A 13675-nucleotide genomic window follows, 5' to 3' on the forward strand; every position below is an offset into this window, starting at 1 on the left:
GACTTCTCATTCCAGGTCTAACATGTATAAAGAATAAATGAATGAATAATTTACATGGTAATTAATAATAAATTATGTGTGTTCCATTTACGCTCCTTTTTAACATTAATGACTGAGGCCTTTCTTTGTCTTATGAGATTCTTTGCACTGAATTTTTGGGGAATTCCTTTTGGGGAAGTTTAGCGTTCAGATACACATCTTTATCACACAGTGTTCGGTCAAAAGGTGTGTGTGATTGTGTATGTACTTGCTTTCATTTTCTATATGAGTGTTATATTAGTCACTATTTTTAACTTCTGGTTTATCTGAAAAATGTCGTTTCTTTTATGATCAGGGCATAAAAAAGAAAGACAAAGTTTCCTGATTATAAATACCCCAGCACACACACACACACACACACACACACACACACACACACACACACACACACACACACACACACACACACACACACACACACTGAACTGAAGCAGGTGCAGGAGAGAAACGAGGTATGAATCAATACATTTCTACTTTGATGTAATTTTTAAGGAATATGTATATATTTTTATATTTTAGCAGATTATAAATGAAAACCACTTTTTAAGAAGTTTAGATAATCACAGGTTTTATACTGAGTAATTTTGTAAGTAATAAGACACAGTGTGTGACACAGTACAATACTGAGTGATGATGGTGTGATAAAGTTACCGATACTGTGGAGGAAATACAACTTTAATTATTGAGGAAACAAAACTAAGACAAAAATACTTAAGCAGCGAGCAACAAATCGGAAATATTGCTGCTGATTAGTGTTTACAGATTTACAGTATTTATCCTCTGTGTGTGTGTATGTGTGTGTACTGTATCTCTCTCTCTCTCTCTCTCTCTCTCTCTCACACACACACACACACACACACAAATACACACCATTTCATTTACAGTACTTTGTAGTCAATATGGGAGTTCACAGTAAACACTGGGTTCTCCTGGCAGCGGGTTCTACAGGTTGGGAAGACTACAGACATCAGGTGAGAATATTACATTTTTTTTTACAGGGTTTTTGTAAATAGGTTGCTTACAAAGAAAAATATTATATCTGGTACATTAAATTATATTCTCTCACTTTTGGAATATTATTATTTAAAATAATTTAGTTTTTTGAAACTACATAACTAATTTTCCTGTTTCTGTTGCAGGCCAATGTGTGTCACGCTTACCAAGTCATGCACCAGAATGGGATTCCAGATGAACAGATTGTAGTGATGATGTGTGATGACATCGCTGATCATAAAGAGTGAGTTATCTTTCGAGGGAACTAGACGCCGAGCCAGGTCTGATTCTATGGGAACACTTCTGTGAGGAAGTTGTGTCTGAAGCTCTGTGTGCACACACGCCAATTTAATGGCTCGGAAAGGACACGTGACGAAGTGATTACGCGCCAGTAAGTCCATATAAGGGCATCTACATCACATTACTCCAGCTTCTTTGACTTCAGGAAGTGCTCTCTGTATGTGTGTCGACTGTTTGTCCTGTCCGTCTAGTGCAGAGAGACAAAATATGTTGCAATCTAAGCATTTTAAGGGTTGTGTGCATCCGTGCCCTCGCTTTATCCCGGGGGCAACACACACTCTCTTTGCATGGTTTGTTTGGGAGAGGAGCATGTGCGTGCATTGTGAGGGATTCCCTCTACGTACTCTCTGATCTAGTAAGTTAGTGGAAGTGGAGCAAGAGATGGGTATTTCCGTTTCTCTTTCCCTCTCCCCTGACTCCGCTCGATGTGGGTAAGGAGAGGCTTCCCCCCTCTGAACAGCCGACACAATCGGTGGAGCTCCTCGAGGTGGTGACACGTGCTGTGTCTAGTTTAAAATTAGATTGGCCTGAAGAGGAAGCTAGTGTCATCTGTTCTAAGCTAGACGACCACTTTCTGACTTCAGGTCGCAGGCCACCTTCATCCATCCAAGCCTTTTAAAACTCCTTCAGCCCTTGTGAGTAAGGCCTACATGGCAGCAGGCCAAGCAGGTGTGGTCCTGAACACCATGGCAGTTTTGCAGTTCTCCCTGGCACAGTCATCGACCGGTGCGTGGTGGCATGGGTATTGGCGTTCCCATAGCTTCAGCCCTACGTATGTAACCCGGTTCCCTGAGAATTGAATGAGATGCTGCGTCGCTGGCCACGCCCCGGGTGACCTCTCGCGCTTCCTTCAGACAAGTAGAAGCTGGAATAATGTCATGTAGATGCCGTTATATGGACTTACTGGCGCATAATCAATTCATCACATGTCCTTCCCGAGCCATTAAATTGCCGTGTGTACACAGAGATTCAGACACAACTTCCACACAGAAGTGTTCCCATAGCATCAGCCCTGACGCAACGTCTCGTTCCCTTCTCAGGGAACTGGGTTACATACGTAAACTGGTGTAGTTTTACAGATTTACAGGAGCAGAAGTAAAAATTTTCACATAAACTACAGGGTCATTGTGTTGGGTCAACGACAAGTATGCGATGTTATTTACAGTTATAAGAAAAAGAAAGCACATTAAATTCTATTATTTTTATTTAAAGTATCAGAGCAAAAATAACACTTGTGTGGTCTTCTATATGTTGTGACCCAAAAAGTTAACCAACATTCAGACTCCAGGTCATGAGAACCACACAACTGCTATTTTGGCCCTGATAAATACAAATATCACAGGTCAGCATGCACATATTCACAGATTCATTCAACCCCAGGGGCAATTAATCTAAGCCAGTCCATCAACTGACAAGAAGTCTGGAGAACCTAAAGGAAAGTCCACATAGTACCTTATGGAGGTGTATGTGGGGCTGTGAGGTGTCAGAGCTACTCACTGTATCACTGTGTCACCAGTTATATAATGATATGATGAATAAATATTCATAATAAAATGTGATATTTTTCTGCAGTAACCCTGATAAGGGTAAAATCATTAATGTACCAAATGGACCAAATGTTTACACTGGGGTTCCAAAGGACTACACTGGAGCGGTAACGTATTCTATACACACAAACATTAAATACTCACATTATACTTTATTGTTTTTCCTTTTTGTGATTTGGAATCTACCTTTTTAAATGGTCCATTATCAGGATGTTTCAGCTGACAACTTTCTTGCTGCACTGCGTGGAGATTCATCTGCTGTCAAGAAAACAGGAGCAAAAAAAGTCATACAAAGGTATTTATGTCCATTAGGTCAATTTTACTTTTTATATTGTTCAGGTTTTTATTGAAGAAAGCATAAATTTTCAGTCAAAAATGGTTTAAAATGGTTATTTTAATTATTAGGTCTCAAGGACCTCATATGGGCAAGCACAACATCTCAGTGTGTGGCTGCCATGATTTCCAACTGGAATAAATAACCTAGTCATCTAATAAGGGAGTGCATGGATGCCCTTAAGGCACAGAGGAGCCAGGGCGCCATCTGTGGTGACAATGATAGGCAAAGAGGTGTAAATAATACCGGTATGCTTTGCCCCATAAAGAATATCCTGGCTGGATGTGAAAATATGCATTTTTTAGACCTATTGTACGGTGGCTGAGAAGTGCAAAACACTAATGAATCCAAAAACAAAATAACAAATGCAAAAACAAAACAAAAAATCCGAGAACACATTAACAAATCCGAAAACACTAAGGCCGCGTTCACACTGCAAGTCTTAATGCTCAATTCGGATATTTTGCTCAGATCTGATTTTTTTTTTGTTTGTCTGTTCACATTACCTTTTAAAATGTGGCCTATATCAGATACCAGTGTGAACTGTTTGCTGTTTCGAACTGACCCGCATGCACAAACGAACAATAACAATGACGTCACACGCAGCACGCCGTTGCGCTAAAAAGTTGGCGAGGTTATGGAGGAAGTGTTGTATCATCTGGTGCAAGCAAACATATCATGTAATGCTATAATGTGATGTATTCAATGCAAGCATTTTGAGCTGGTTCACGTAACCACTTTATACAACACTCTTAACACACACGTTACCAGTCACGTTTGTGTCACGTTTTCGCCGGCGCAAAAAAAAAGCATAATTGTGACGTAGATTCACGTAAAAGTCGCATCAAATCCGCCTTGGCTGTTCACACTGCGGCCACATTGGAAAAGATTTGGGTCTGATTCAGGACCACATATGGAAGTGGCCCAGACCTGATTTGAAAAAATCAGATATGGGCCAGATTTGAGTGTTCACACTACTCATGAAGAAGTCTGACCTGGTCACTTGACCCCAAAAAAATCGGATTTGGGCCACTTTTACCTGCAGTGTGAACGTGGCTTAGGACAAGTCAGACAACCCGGAAATGGTAGGTATCTTTTGTGAATGGAAACGTATCGATCATCGGACAATGATCTTGTCCAATGACTTTCCAATCACAAACTATACCCACCTTTTTTCGGGTTGTCTGAATTGTTGCATGAAAAGTTGTGTGTGTAAAAGTGTACAAAATGTATTGTCCTTACTGAGGATTACTGTGGATTAATTCTGTTATTTTCTTACGGAGAACTTTACACATTACACATAAGATTCCATACCTGTATATCAATTCAATATTATACATTCAATACATTCAATATATTTAAATGTGTATGTATTTATCCCCAATGAACAAGTCTGAGGTGACTCAGGTGACTGTGGGGAGGAAAAACTCCCTTAGATGGTAAAGGAAGAAACCTTGAGGGGAACCAGACTCAAAGCGGAACCTCGTCCTCATCTGGGTGACACTGGGGGTGTGATTATAAATATACAGTCTGACAAATGTTGTATTGATGAGGAGGTTGTTGTCCTCAAAGACCACATGGAGTTGCGTTGTTGTGACTGTTAAAACATGAATCACTCTGGAATGTGAACACATTCTATGGCCCCTTGTCCAGGAGTGGCCAAAGCTCCTGCTAGAGGAACAAGGCTTGTTCTGTGCTTGTGTGCGACAGACCTTAAAAGGGTTGGAGGACAAGAGGCAAATTCGATTCTGTACATTTTATGATATCCATAACATGTCTGTTTTGTGGCACAGAAGGCCGTCTGTAGCTTAGCAGACTTTATCATTCATTCATTCATCTTCTACCGCTTATCCGATCTACCTCGGGTCACGGGGAGCCTGTGCCTATCTCAGGCGTCATTGGGCATCAAGGCAGGATACACCCTGGACGGAGTGCCAACCCATCACAGGGCACACACACACACACACTCTCATTCACTCACACAATCACACACTAGGGACAATTTTCCAGAGATGCCAATCAACCTACCATGCATTTCTTTGGACCGGGGGAGGAAACCGGAGTACCCGGAGGAAACCCCCGAGGCACGGGGAGAACATGCAAACTCCACACACACAAGGTGGAGGCGGGAATCGAACCCCCAACCCTGGAGGTGTGAGGCGAACGTGCTAACCACTAAGACACCGTGACCCCCAGCAGACTTTATATTTTACTTTATATTTTACTTTTATACTGGTTTTCTTGTAATATTCCTGTAAAGAATGCCTCAAGGAGAAGGGTCTCTGATCCATTTGTGGACTTCTACATGACACAAGGAAACAGTACATCCTGAATAAATTACTTAAATGTCGTTACAAATCTTCTATTGCAGTGGCAGAAACGATACTGTGTTCATCTACCTATCAGACCATGGACTCAAGGGTTCCTTTAGCTTTCCAAATTCCACAGTAAGTTCAGTAAATTATCGCTTTCTTTACTGTATTTAGAGTTGAGTGCATGTAAGAATTTAGTTGCATTCTGGATCAGATGAAGAAGTTGGATGTTGTTCAAAGACAGAACAGCCAGAAGTGAGCTTATTAGCCTCTGTGTATAGAAATGACTTGATTCTCCTGAGGAGGATATTAATGTGGAGGAGGAGGAGGATGGGGTTTGGCAGTCTAAGGTCCAGGAAGATCAGAAGCTTAAATGTTATTTTGGTTTAAAGGTGGTGATCTAGATGCAAATTAAAAATATCAACTGTATTTATGATAAATCTGATCATCTTGCTGAAATGAAGAACATTCGGGTGATTTTAATTATCTAATTGGAAGAATATTGACGTACGTCACCAAATCTGCTCACGGCTCTCAGTTAGATAAATCAAATCAAATCTTATTTGTCACATACACATACATAGAGAGTACAACATGCAGTGAAATGCTTTTTGCATCTGTCCGGTATTCACACATAAGGAATGCAATTAGGGATAAAAATATATATAACCAAAAGGAGGTAGATAAATAAAAAGTATAAACTATATTCAAAAAAATATAAAAATATGAAAATATAAGTGAAAAATAATGTATATGCATATACATAAATATACATAAATGTGTATGGTTTTAATTAATGCCCTTAAAGTGTTCATGTGCAGTATGGTGTTTATAAAGTGTATAAAGTGGCACTGTGCTGTGCAAGTCCAGACTTAAAGTGACAGTCCAGTGTTAAAGTGTTATAGTGCAAAAAAAAAAAAAGGTGTGCAGAAAAACAGTGAAGATGGAGAAAGAGGTCCAGTACTAGATCCTGGGTGTTTCCTGGTTTAAACTCTGAATGGCCTGCAGGAAGAAGCTTCACCTCATTCTCTCTGTAGAAAACTGTCCACTCTCTCCACTGGGGTCCCGTTGATGTTTAGCGGTTGGTATGACCGCTCCTGCTTTGTGCTGAAGTCCACTATCAACTCCTTAGTCTCACTGGCGTTCAGGAGAAGATTGTTCTCCTGGCACCATCTCTCCAGGTTTTTAGTCTTCTGTAAGTAGGCCGTCTTGTCGTTGTTGGAGACCAGGCAAACCACAACAGTGTCGTCAGCAGACTTGATGATGGTGGTGGAGTTGGAAGTGGCCACACAGTCATACGTGTACAGTGAGTACAGCAGGGGGCTCAGAATACAACCCTGGGGAGCTCCAGTGCTGAGGGTGAGGGTAGATGAGGTGTGTTTGCCCACCTGTACGGCTTGTGTTCTGTCTGTCAGGAAGTTGGAGATCCATTGACACAGCAGCAGGCTGAGTCCCAGGACCTCCAACTTAGAGGTGAGCGTGGAGGGAATTATGGTGTTAAACACTGAACTGTAGTCCATAAACAGCATTTTTGCATAATTCCCTTTTCTGCAGTCGAGGTGGCTCATTGTAATGTGGAGAAGATGAGCAATGGCGTCCTCAGTAGAGCGGTTCTGGTGGTACACGAACTGTAGTGGATCCAGTGTGTCTGGTAGTGATGCAGTGATGAAGTCTCTGACCAGTCTCTCGAAGCACTTCATCACTACTGTGGTAAGGGCTACAGGGCGGTAGTCGTTGAGGCAGGCAGGCTGAGGTTTCTTTGGGACAGGAACAATGGTGGACTGTTTGAAACAACTGAGCACTGTCTTTATTTTACCTCCTAATTATATAAAGAATGAAAGAACTGGACACAAGAAGTCTCTAGATACTAATACTATATAATACTGAGATCAGGATTAGTAACAATCAGATGTTTTCTGTTACAGCTTTATGCAAAAGACCTCATTGATACAGTGACAGCAATGTCAAAGGCAGGCAAATTTTCAAAGGTAAGTATTTTAGTCAGACATTTTACTATACTTTTAAATTTCTTTTCTTTTAAAGGTGTTTAATTTGCAACTCTGGAGAATGTGCAGAATGTGCTGGTTTTTAACAGTCAGGTACAGAATTAGACAATTAGATGATTAGATTATTACCTGAATGTGTAGGTGTACACGTGTCCCTGATCAAGTGTGTGGTGATGACTGGAAAGTCTCATGTTTGTGAGCTCACAATCAGAATTTGTTTAAATCCTGGTCAATGTTTGTAGATGATGATTTATATAGAAGCGTGTCATTCTGGATCAATGGTGGAGAAGCTGGATGAGCTGAATGACAGCAACGGTTAGTACAATTTATTTAATTAAAAAATAATAGCAATTTTTAATATTCCCATACGTCTAAAAGTCCTTTATCTTTTCATTCAGTGTATGCAGTTTCTTCATGCAGTCCTGATGAACCCAGCTATGCTTGTTACTATGACGAAAGATTAAAGACTTGTCTTTCTTCTTGTTTCACTGCTCACTGGCTACAACACACCAAGAAAGTTAGTGTTATATAGATGAATGCACGTATGGAAATATATGGAAGTATTGATATATGGAAATGTTTATTTCTGCTTTTTTTCTCTTAATTCTAAAGGTAAAACTCAACACAACTTCATTTGGAGATCAGTTTTTTTACCTGAAGAAAAGTGTCAGCGAGTCTAAGAGTCAAAAGGGAAAAACACAGACACCATGTAACTACGGTGACATGGTAAGTTAAAAGTTAAAATATTGTATGTTTAAGTCATATCCCAATGGGTCATAGTCAATTATTGAAAAAAGAGAAGCATTAGATAAAAAATAATCCATGATCGATCGTATAAAACTGTCATATAAAAAAGCTTTGTGTGTTATCAACAAAAATGATTCGACATCAATGTTTAAATGCTTACAGTATTTCATTTTATTCAGTCGAATGTTAATGTCTATTTTTCTATTATTTAGAACATACGCAATTTGATGTTAAGTGAATTTCTTGGTGAATCACGCAACTCATCCCAGACCCTGGAAAGAAAATATGATGATCTTATACGAGTGAGTAAACCACTTCCACTTCTACTGAACTGCAGTTTATTTAAAGTTCTTCATTCTGAATAGAAATATGAAGGAAACATGAACATAATAAACACTGTGTGATGGTGTTACAGTGAAATATTCATTTCAGTTTTATTTGTATAAAACACTGAAACAGAAATGTTGAAGTATTTTTTAAATATATAAATGAATACTGTGTGATGAAGCAGAGTAAAGTCACCAGTCTGAAGTTGATGTTGACCGGAGACTCCTTCAACACATCAACACATTTCCCCTTTAAGCGAAACTATCAACAATTACACACTTTTATAATCAAACTCATGAATCATACTAAGGGGTCACGGTGTCTTAGTGGTTAGCACGTTCGCCTCACACCTCCAGGGTTGGGGTTCGATTCCCGCCTCCACCTTGTGTGTGTGGAGTTTGCATGTTCTCCCCGTGCCTCGAGGGTTTCCTCCGGGTACTCCGGTTTCCTCCCCCGGTCCAAAGACATGCATGGTAGGTTGATTGGCATCTCTGGAAAATTGTCCCTAGTGTGTGATTGTGTGAGTGAATGAGAGTGTGTGTGTGTGTGCCCTGTGATGGGTTGGCACTCCGTCCAGGGTGTATCCTGCCTTGATGCCCGATGACACCTGAGATAGGCACAGGCTCCCCGTGACCCGAGGTAGTTCGGATAAGCGGTAGAAGATGAATGAATGAATCATACTAAGCCCCGCCCACAAAAAGGGTACAGATCAGGGTCAGTTATCCAGATAGATAATAAATAAATATGGACAAAAAGTAATATTTAGTTATTTTTTGTTTTGTGTATATCTGCGGGGGCACGGTGGCTTAGCGGTTAGCACGTTCGCCTCACATCTCCAGGGGTTCGATTCCCGCCTCCACTTGTGTGTGTGGAGTTTGCATGTTCTCCCCGTGCCTCGGGGGTTTCCTCCAGGTACTCCGGTTTCCTCCCCCGGTCCAAAGACATGCATGGTAGGTTGATTGGCATCTCTGGAAAATTGTCCCTAGTGTGTGATTGTGTGAGTGAATGAGTGTGTGTGTGTGCCCTGTGATGGGTTGGCACTCCGTCCAGGGTGTATCCTGCCTTGATGCCCGATGACGCCTGAGATAGGCACAGGCTCCCCGTGACCCGAGGTAGTTTGGATAAGCGGTAGAAGATGAATGAATGTATATCTGCTGTTTTGTGGAGTCTAATGTACAGCTTTAAATTAAAGAACTAAAGTGAAAAAGAATGTTATTAATAACGTTATTAATAATGAGTACAAATTTGTATTTAACTCCCAGACTGAATGAAGTCAGTAGCGTTTTATTTAAGTGTTATATTTTCCTGCAAAGCCACAACGCCATCTAGTGTCTGTGAGAAAGTGGAACTCAGAGAGGTTCAGAGAATAATAATAATAATCATAATCATAACAATAATAATAATAATAATAATAATTATTATTATTATTATTATTATTATTATTATTATTATTATTATTTTAATTAATTGATTAATGTATTTTATTGTATTATAATATTACTAGTCAGGGTCAACATTGGTCTACATTGGTCAATATGTGTATATATATATACACATACACAGGGGGTGGGGGGGTAGGGGGGCGCTGTGCTCGTTCTCTCCGTCACTCACCTGCTTCACTCACAAAACCCAATTACACATCATATAAGGCTTTGGCGGGACAAAAAATCGTTTTAGTACGTGCTAGTACTACTAGTACTATTAATAATAATATTATTCTTTTTATTATAACACCAAACTTATGCAAATAAACTACCAAACATGTATATTAAGAGAGAGAGAGAGAGAGAGAGAGAGAGAGAGAGAGAGAGAGAGAGAGAGAGATTCTATAACGTTTCTTAGTAAAGCATCAAATATTTAAACAAACTGAAGCATGCGTGCGTCTGTGCGTCTGTGTGTGTGTGTGTGTGTGTGTGTGTGTGTGTAGGAAATGAAACTGCACATTTGTTAATGAACTGAGTGTTCACTTCATGAAGTCGCAAAAATGTTTGTGTTTCAGATTCATTGAAGAACAAAACAGACAGAACAAAACACACACAAACACACACACAAACACACACACACACACACACACACTGTTCTGAACCGCTCAGCTCTTGCTTAAGAGCTTTGTGTGATATTTATATAGAGATCAGTGTTTAAATCATTTAATATTTCAGTCAGGATGAAGAGTTTATTCATGACCAAGATTCACTCCGACTTTGAGTCATGAGATTCACTTAGAGGATCATTCTTTGAATCAGTGAATCATTTGGAATCATTCAGTTATTAGTCAAGAGATTATTTTGAGTCTTGATCAAGATTAGTTCATCAGTTTTGTATTTGAATCTGTGAATCAATTAATGAAGATTCTCTGAACTCTTTTATTGACCACACAGAACTGACACCTACATCATTTTTATTTATTTCGCACCATTCTGTGTAAACTCTAGACTGTTGTGTGTGAAAATCCCAGAGCAAGATAAGCAGTTTCTGTAATACTTAACCATACAACCATGCCACAGCTCTCAGACTTCAGAGATCAGACCTTTTCTTCAGTCTGATGTTTGATGTGAACAGTAACTGAAGCTCTTGACCTGAATCTGTAAGAGTTTATACACTGAGCTGCTGCTACAGGATTAGAGTCTGATTAGAGAACTGCAGGAATGTGTAGGTGTTCCTAATAAAGTGGACAATCAGTGTCAAATTCTCTTTCTCTCTCTCACACACGCACACACACACGCACACACGCACACACGCACGCACACACACACACACACACACACACACACACACACACACACACACACACACACATTTGTTGCCATCTTTTGTCCTTCAAGTCAAAACATAAATTAATTAATTAAGTCAAACAGTGAACCTGACATAAAACTCCCAGAAATGATCACAGATCTGTGTTATATTTTTAATGGTCTGTTACAGAGGTGTGATCTTTATCTTGAAGTTTTTCTTCCTGTTCAGTCTCCTCTTCACCTCTCCTCTTTTTCTCTTCTCTTCTCCTCTTCTCTTCTCCTCTTCTCTTCTCCTCTCCTCTCTCTACACTCTTCTCTATGCTCAGGAGATTCAGGAGCAGCCTGCAGGATGTGTTGTGGCCTGAAACAGCGTCTTCCTCCTGTATCATGACCAGGGGACGAGACCAGCACAAAGACGCAGTCATTCATCCTCAATGGCAGCTTTTGTGTCCACAGCAGCAGGGAAACATCTTGAAGCTGGCGGTGATGTGTGCTGCATGCCGACCTGCTGGAACTTTTCACACAGAGACGAGAAAAGCACATGCTGTGCGGCTCGGTGCGAGTCTCCTGTCTCTTACCTGAACACAGTCTCTGTGTAAACTAACAGTTAAATTAAACTGAACAAACTGAACCTGAACTTTGGGAAATTTTTCCTCAGAATATTAGAGTTTCTTTTTCTTGATCTGGTTGTAGAAGAGAAATTAATCTGGTACTTCAGGCAGGACAGTTCACACACACACACACACACAGACACACACACACACGTGCACACACACACTCACACAGACACACACGCACACATACACACACACACAAACACACACAGACACACACACGCTTGTGCGCACACACACAGACACACACGCACACATACACACACACACATGTGCACACACACACACAAACACACACGCACACATACACACACACGTGCACACACACACACGCATACACACACACAGACACACAAACGTGCACACACACATACACACACATGCACAAACACACAGTCTTGTGATGTCTCCATTTAATAAAAACAATGCTCCTATCCTTCTCCTACTGGGTCTCAGGGAACCTGGAGTCTGAGGGCACAGGACAGGGTTCACCCTGGACAGGATTTCAGTCTATCACACACAATCACTTTTGGTTTTATTACACCATTCTGTATAAACTACACTCTAAAAACTGCTGGGTTAAAAACAACCCAATTTGGGTTATTTTGGCAACCCAGCGCTGGGTCAAAAAGGGACGAACGCAACGCTGGGTTATTTTAACCCAAATAGTTGGATTATCATGTTTTGTGTGTATTGTGTTAGTTTATTATTGTATTTTAAAAAATTAGTTTTGGGGTTTAGTTTACAATGTGTGATTTTCAGCATGAAATTAACCGTTTTGCCAATTGTGTGTTTTAGGTGTGGTGGTGCGTTAAGAGTTTAGGAAACTTGTTAAATATATTTAAAAAACTGTCATAGCTATTGTAAAAAACTGTAAACCCCCGGTGATCAGTTCAGACGTCTTTATAAACCCACAAATCCACTGAATAACCCACTGAAGTACACAAAATTGCTTCCCCATGACTAATTAATCCACAGATCAGAGCTCCAACACTCCAACGTCTGAGCTCACTGTAGTAACTGCTGAGCGAGCATGACCATTTATCTCCTGTTTGTTTGTTTATTTATTTAAGGTTTAAACCCACAGCTGCAGGGATGGAGACAGGACACAGCTACTTATTGTTCCTGCACGGGAACGAAAACAATCCAGGCAGCACTGTGTGTGTGTGTGTGTGTGTGTGTGTGTGTGTGTGTGTGTGTGTGTGTGTGTGTGTGTGTGTGTGTGTGTGTGTGTGTGTGACAGCCTCATATCCCTGGAGATGTGTGTTTGCCTTGGACCAGCTTCTATCTTTAAACCAACAGTAGAGTTTATGACCCCTGTGGGGGATGGAGAGGGGCAGAGGAGTATCCTAGGGGTCAGATGAAATCAGGCTTTCAGGGAAGAGAAATGTCTCAGATTAGTGTTGTTCAGTGAGACAGTGAGGAGAGACGAGTCCCAGCTGGGGATCAGTATAACACTGGTCACTGTTCGGCATCGACACCACGGGGGAAATGATCATATTTGGAAAACTGCATCTAAAACATGAATTCTCTTAATGAACTCCATTTAGGTGTTCAACTTAACTCCGATACAGGAAGCTGGAGACCGGAGCTCTTGGGGAAGTCATGGCCTAATGGTTAACCCTAACCCTAAGGGTTGTGGGTTCGAGTCTCGGGCCGGCAATACCAGACTGAGGTGCCCTTGAGCAAGGCACCAAACCCCCCCAACTGCTGCCCAAGCGCCG

General features: G+C 40.7%; 1 protein-coding gene across 1 annotated transcript; it reads left to right on the plus strand.

The window, feature by feature from the left end:
* The first annotated feature begins 421 nt into the window (after positions 1–421).
* On the plus strand, positions 422–12048 carry LOC132858801 (legumain-like). Its single transcript, XM_060889271.1, has 12 exons — positions 422–491; positions 924–1010; positions 1179–1276; positions 2905–2986; positions 3089–3174; positions 5585–5660; positions 7451–7513; positions 7774–7846; positions 7930–8048; positions 8144–8257; positions 8491–8580; positions 11664–12048. The coding sequence occupies exons 2-12, from the start codon at positions 939–941 to the stop codon at positions 11700–11702; spliced, it is 912 nt and encodes a 303-aa protein (XP_060745254.1). The 5' UTR covers positions 422–491; positions 924–938; the 3' UTR covers positions 11703–12048.
* The last annotated feature ends 1627 nt before the right edge of the window (positions 12049–13675 follow it).

The sequence above is a fragment of the Tachysurus vachellii genome, chromosome 2 (genome assembly GCF_030014155.1).
Source record: "Tachysurus vachellii isolate PV-2020 chromosome 2, HZAU_Pvac_v1, whole genome shotgun sequence".
Taxonomy (NCBI): domain Eukaryota; kingdom Metazoa; phylum Chordata; class Actinopteri; order Siluriformes; family Bagridae; genus Tachysurus; species Tachysurus vachellii.

What these genes read in the sequence shown, in the direction of transcription:
- LOC132858801 (XM_060889271.1), top strand. Translation starts at nt 939, where the DNA reads ATGGGAGTTCACAGTAAACACTGGGTTCTCCTGGCAGCGGGTTCTACA. An exon ending in TTAGCTTTCCAAATTCCACA is followed by an intron (nt 5,661 to 7,450) that starts GTAAGTTCAGTA and finishes TTTCTGTTACAG; the next exon opens with CTTTATGCAAAAGACCTCAT. An exon ending in GGCTACAACACACCAAGAAA is followed by an intron (nt 8,049 to 8,143) that starts GTTAGTGTTATA and finishes TTAATTCTAAAG; the next exon opens with GTAAAACTCAACACAACTTC.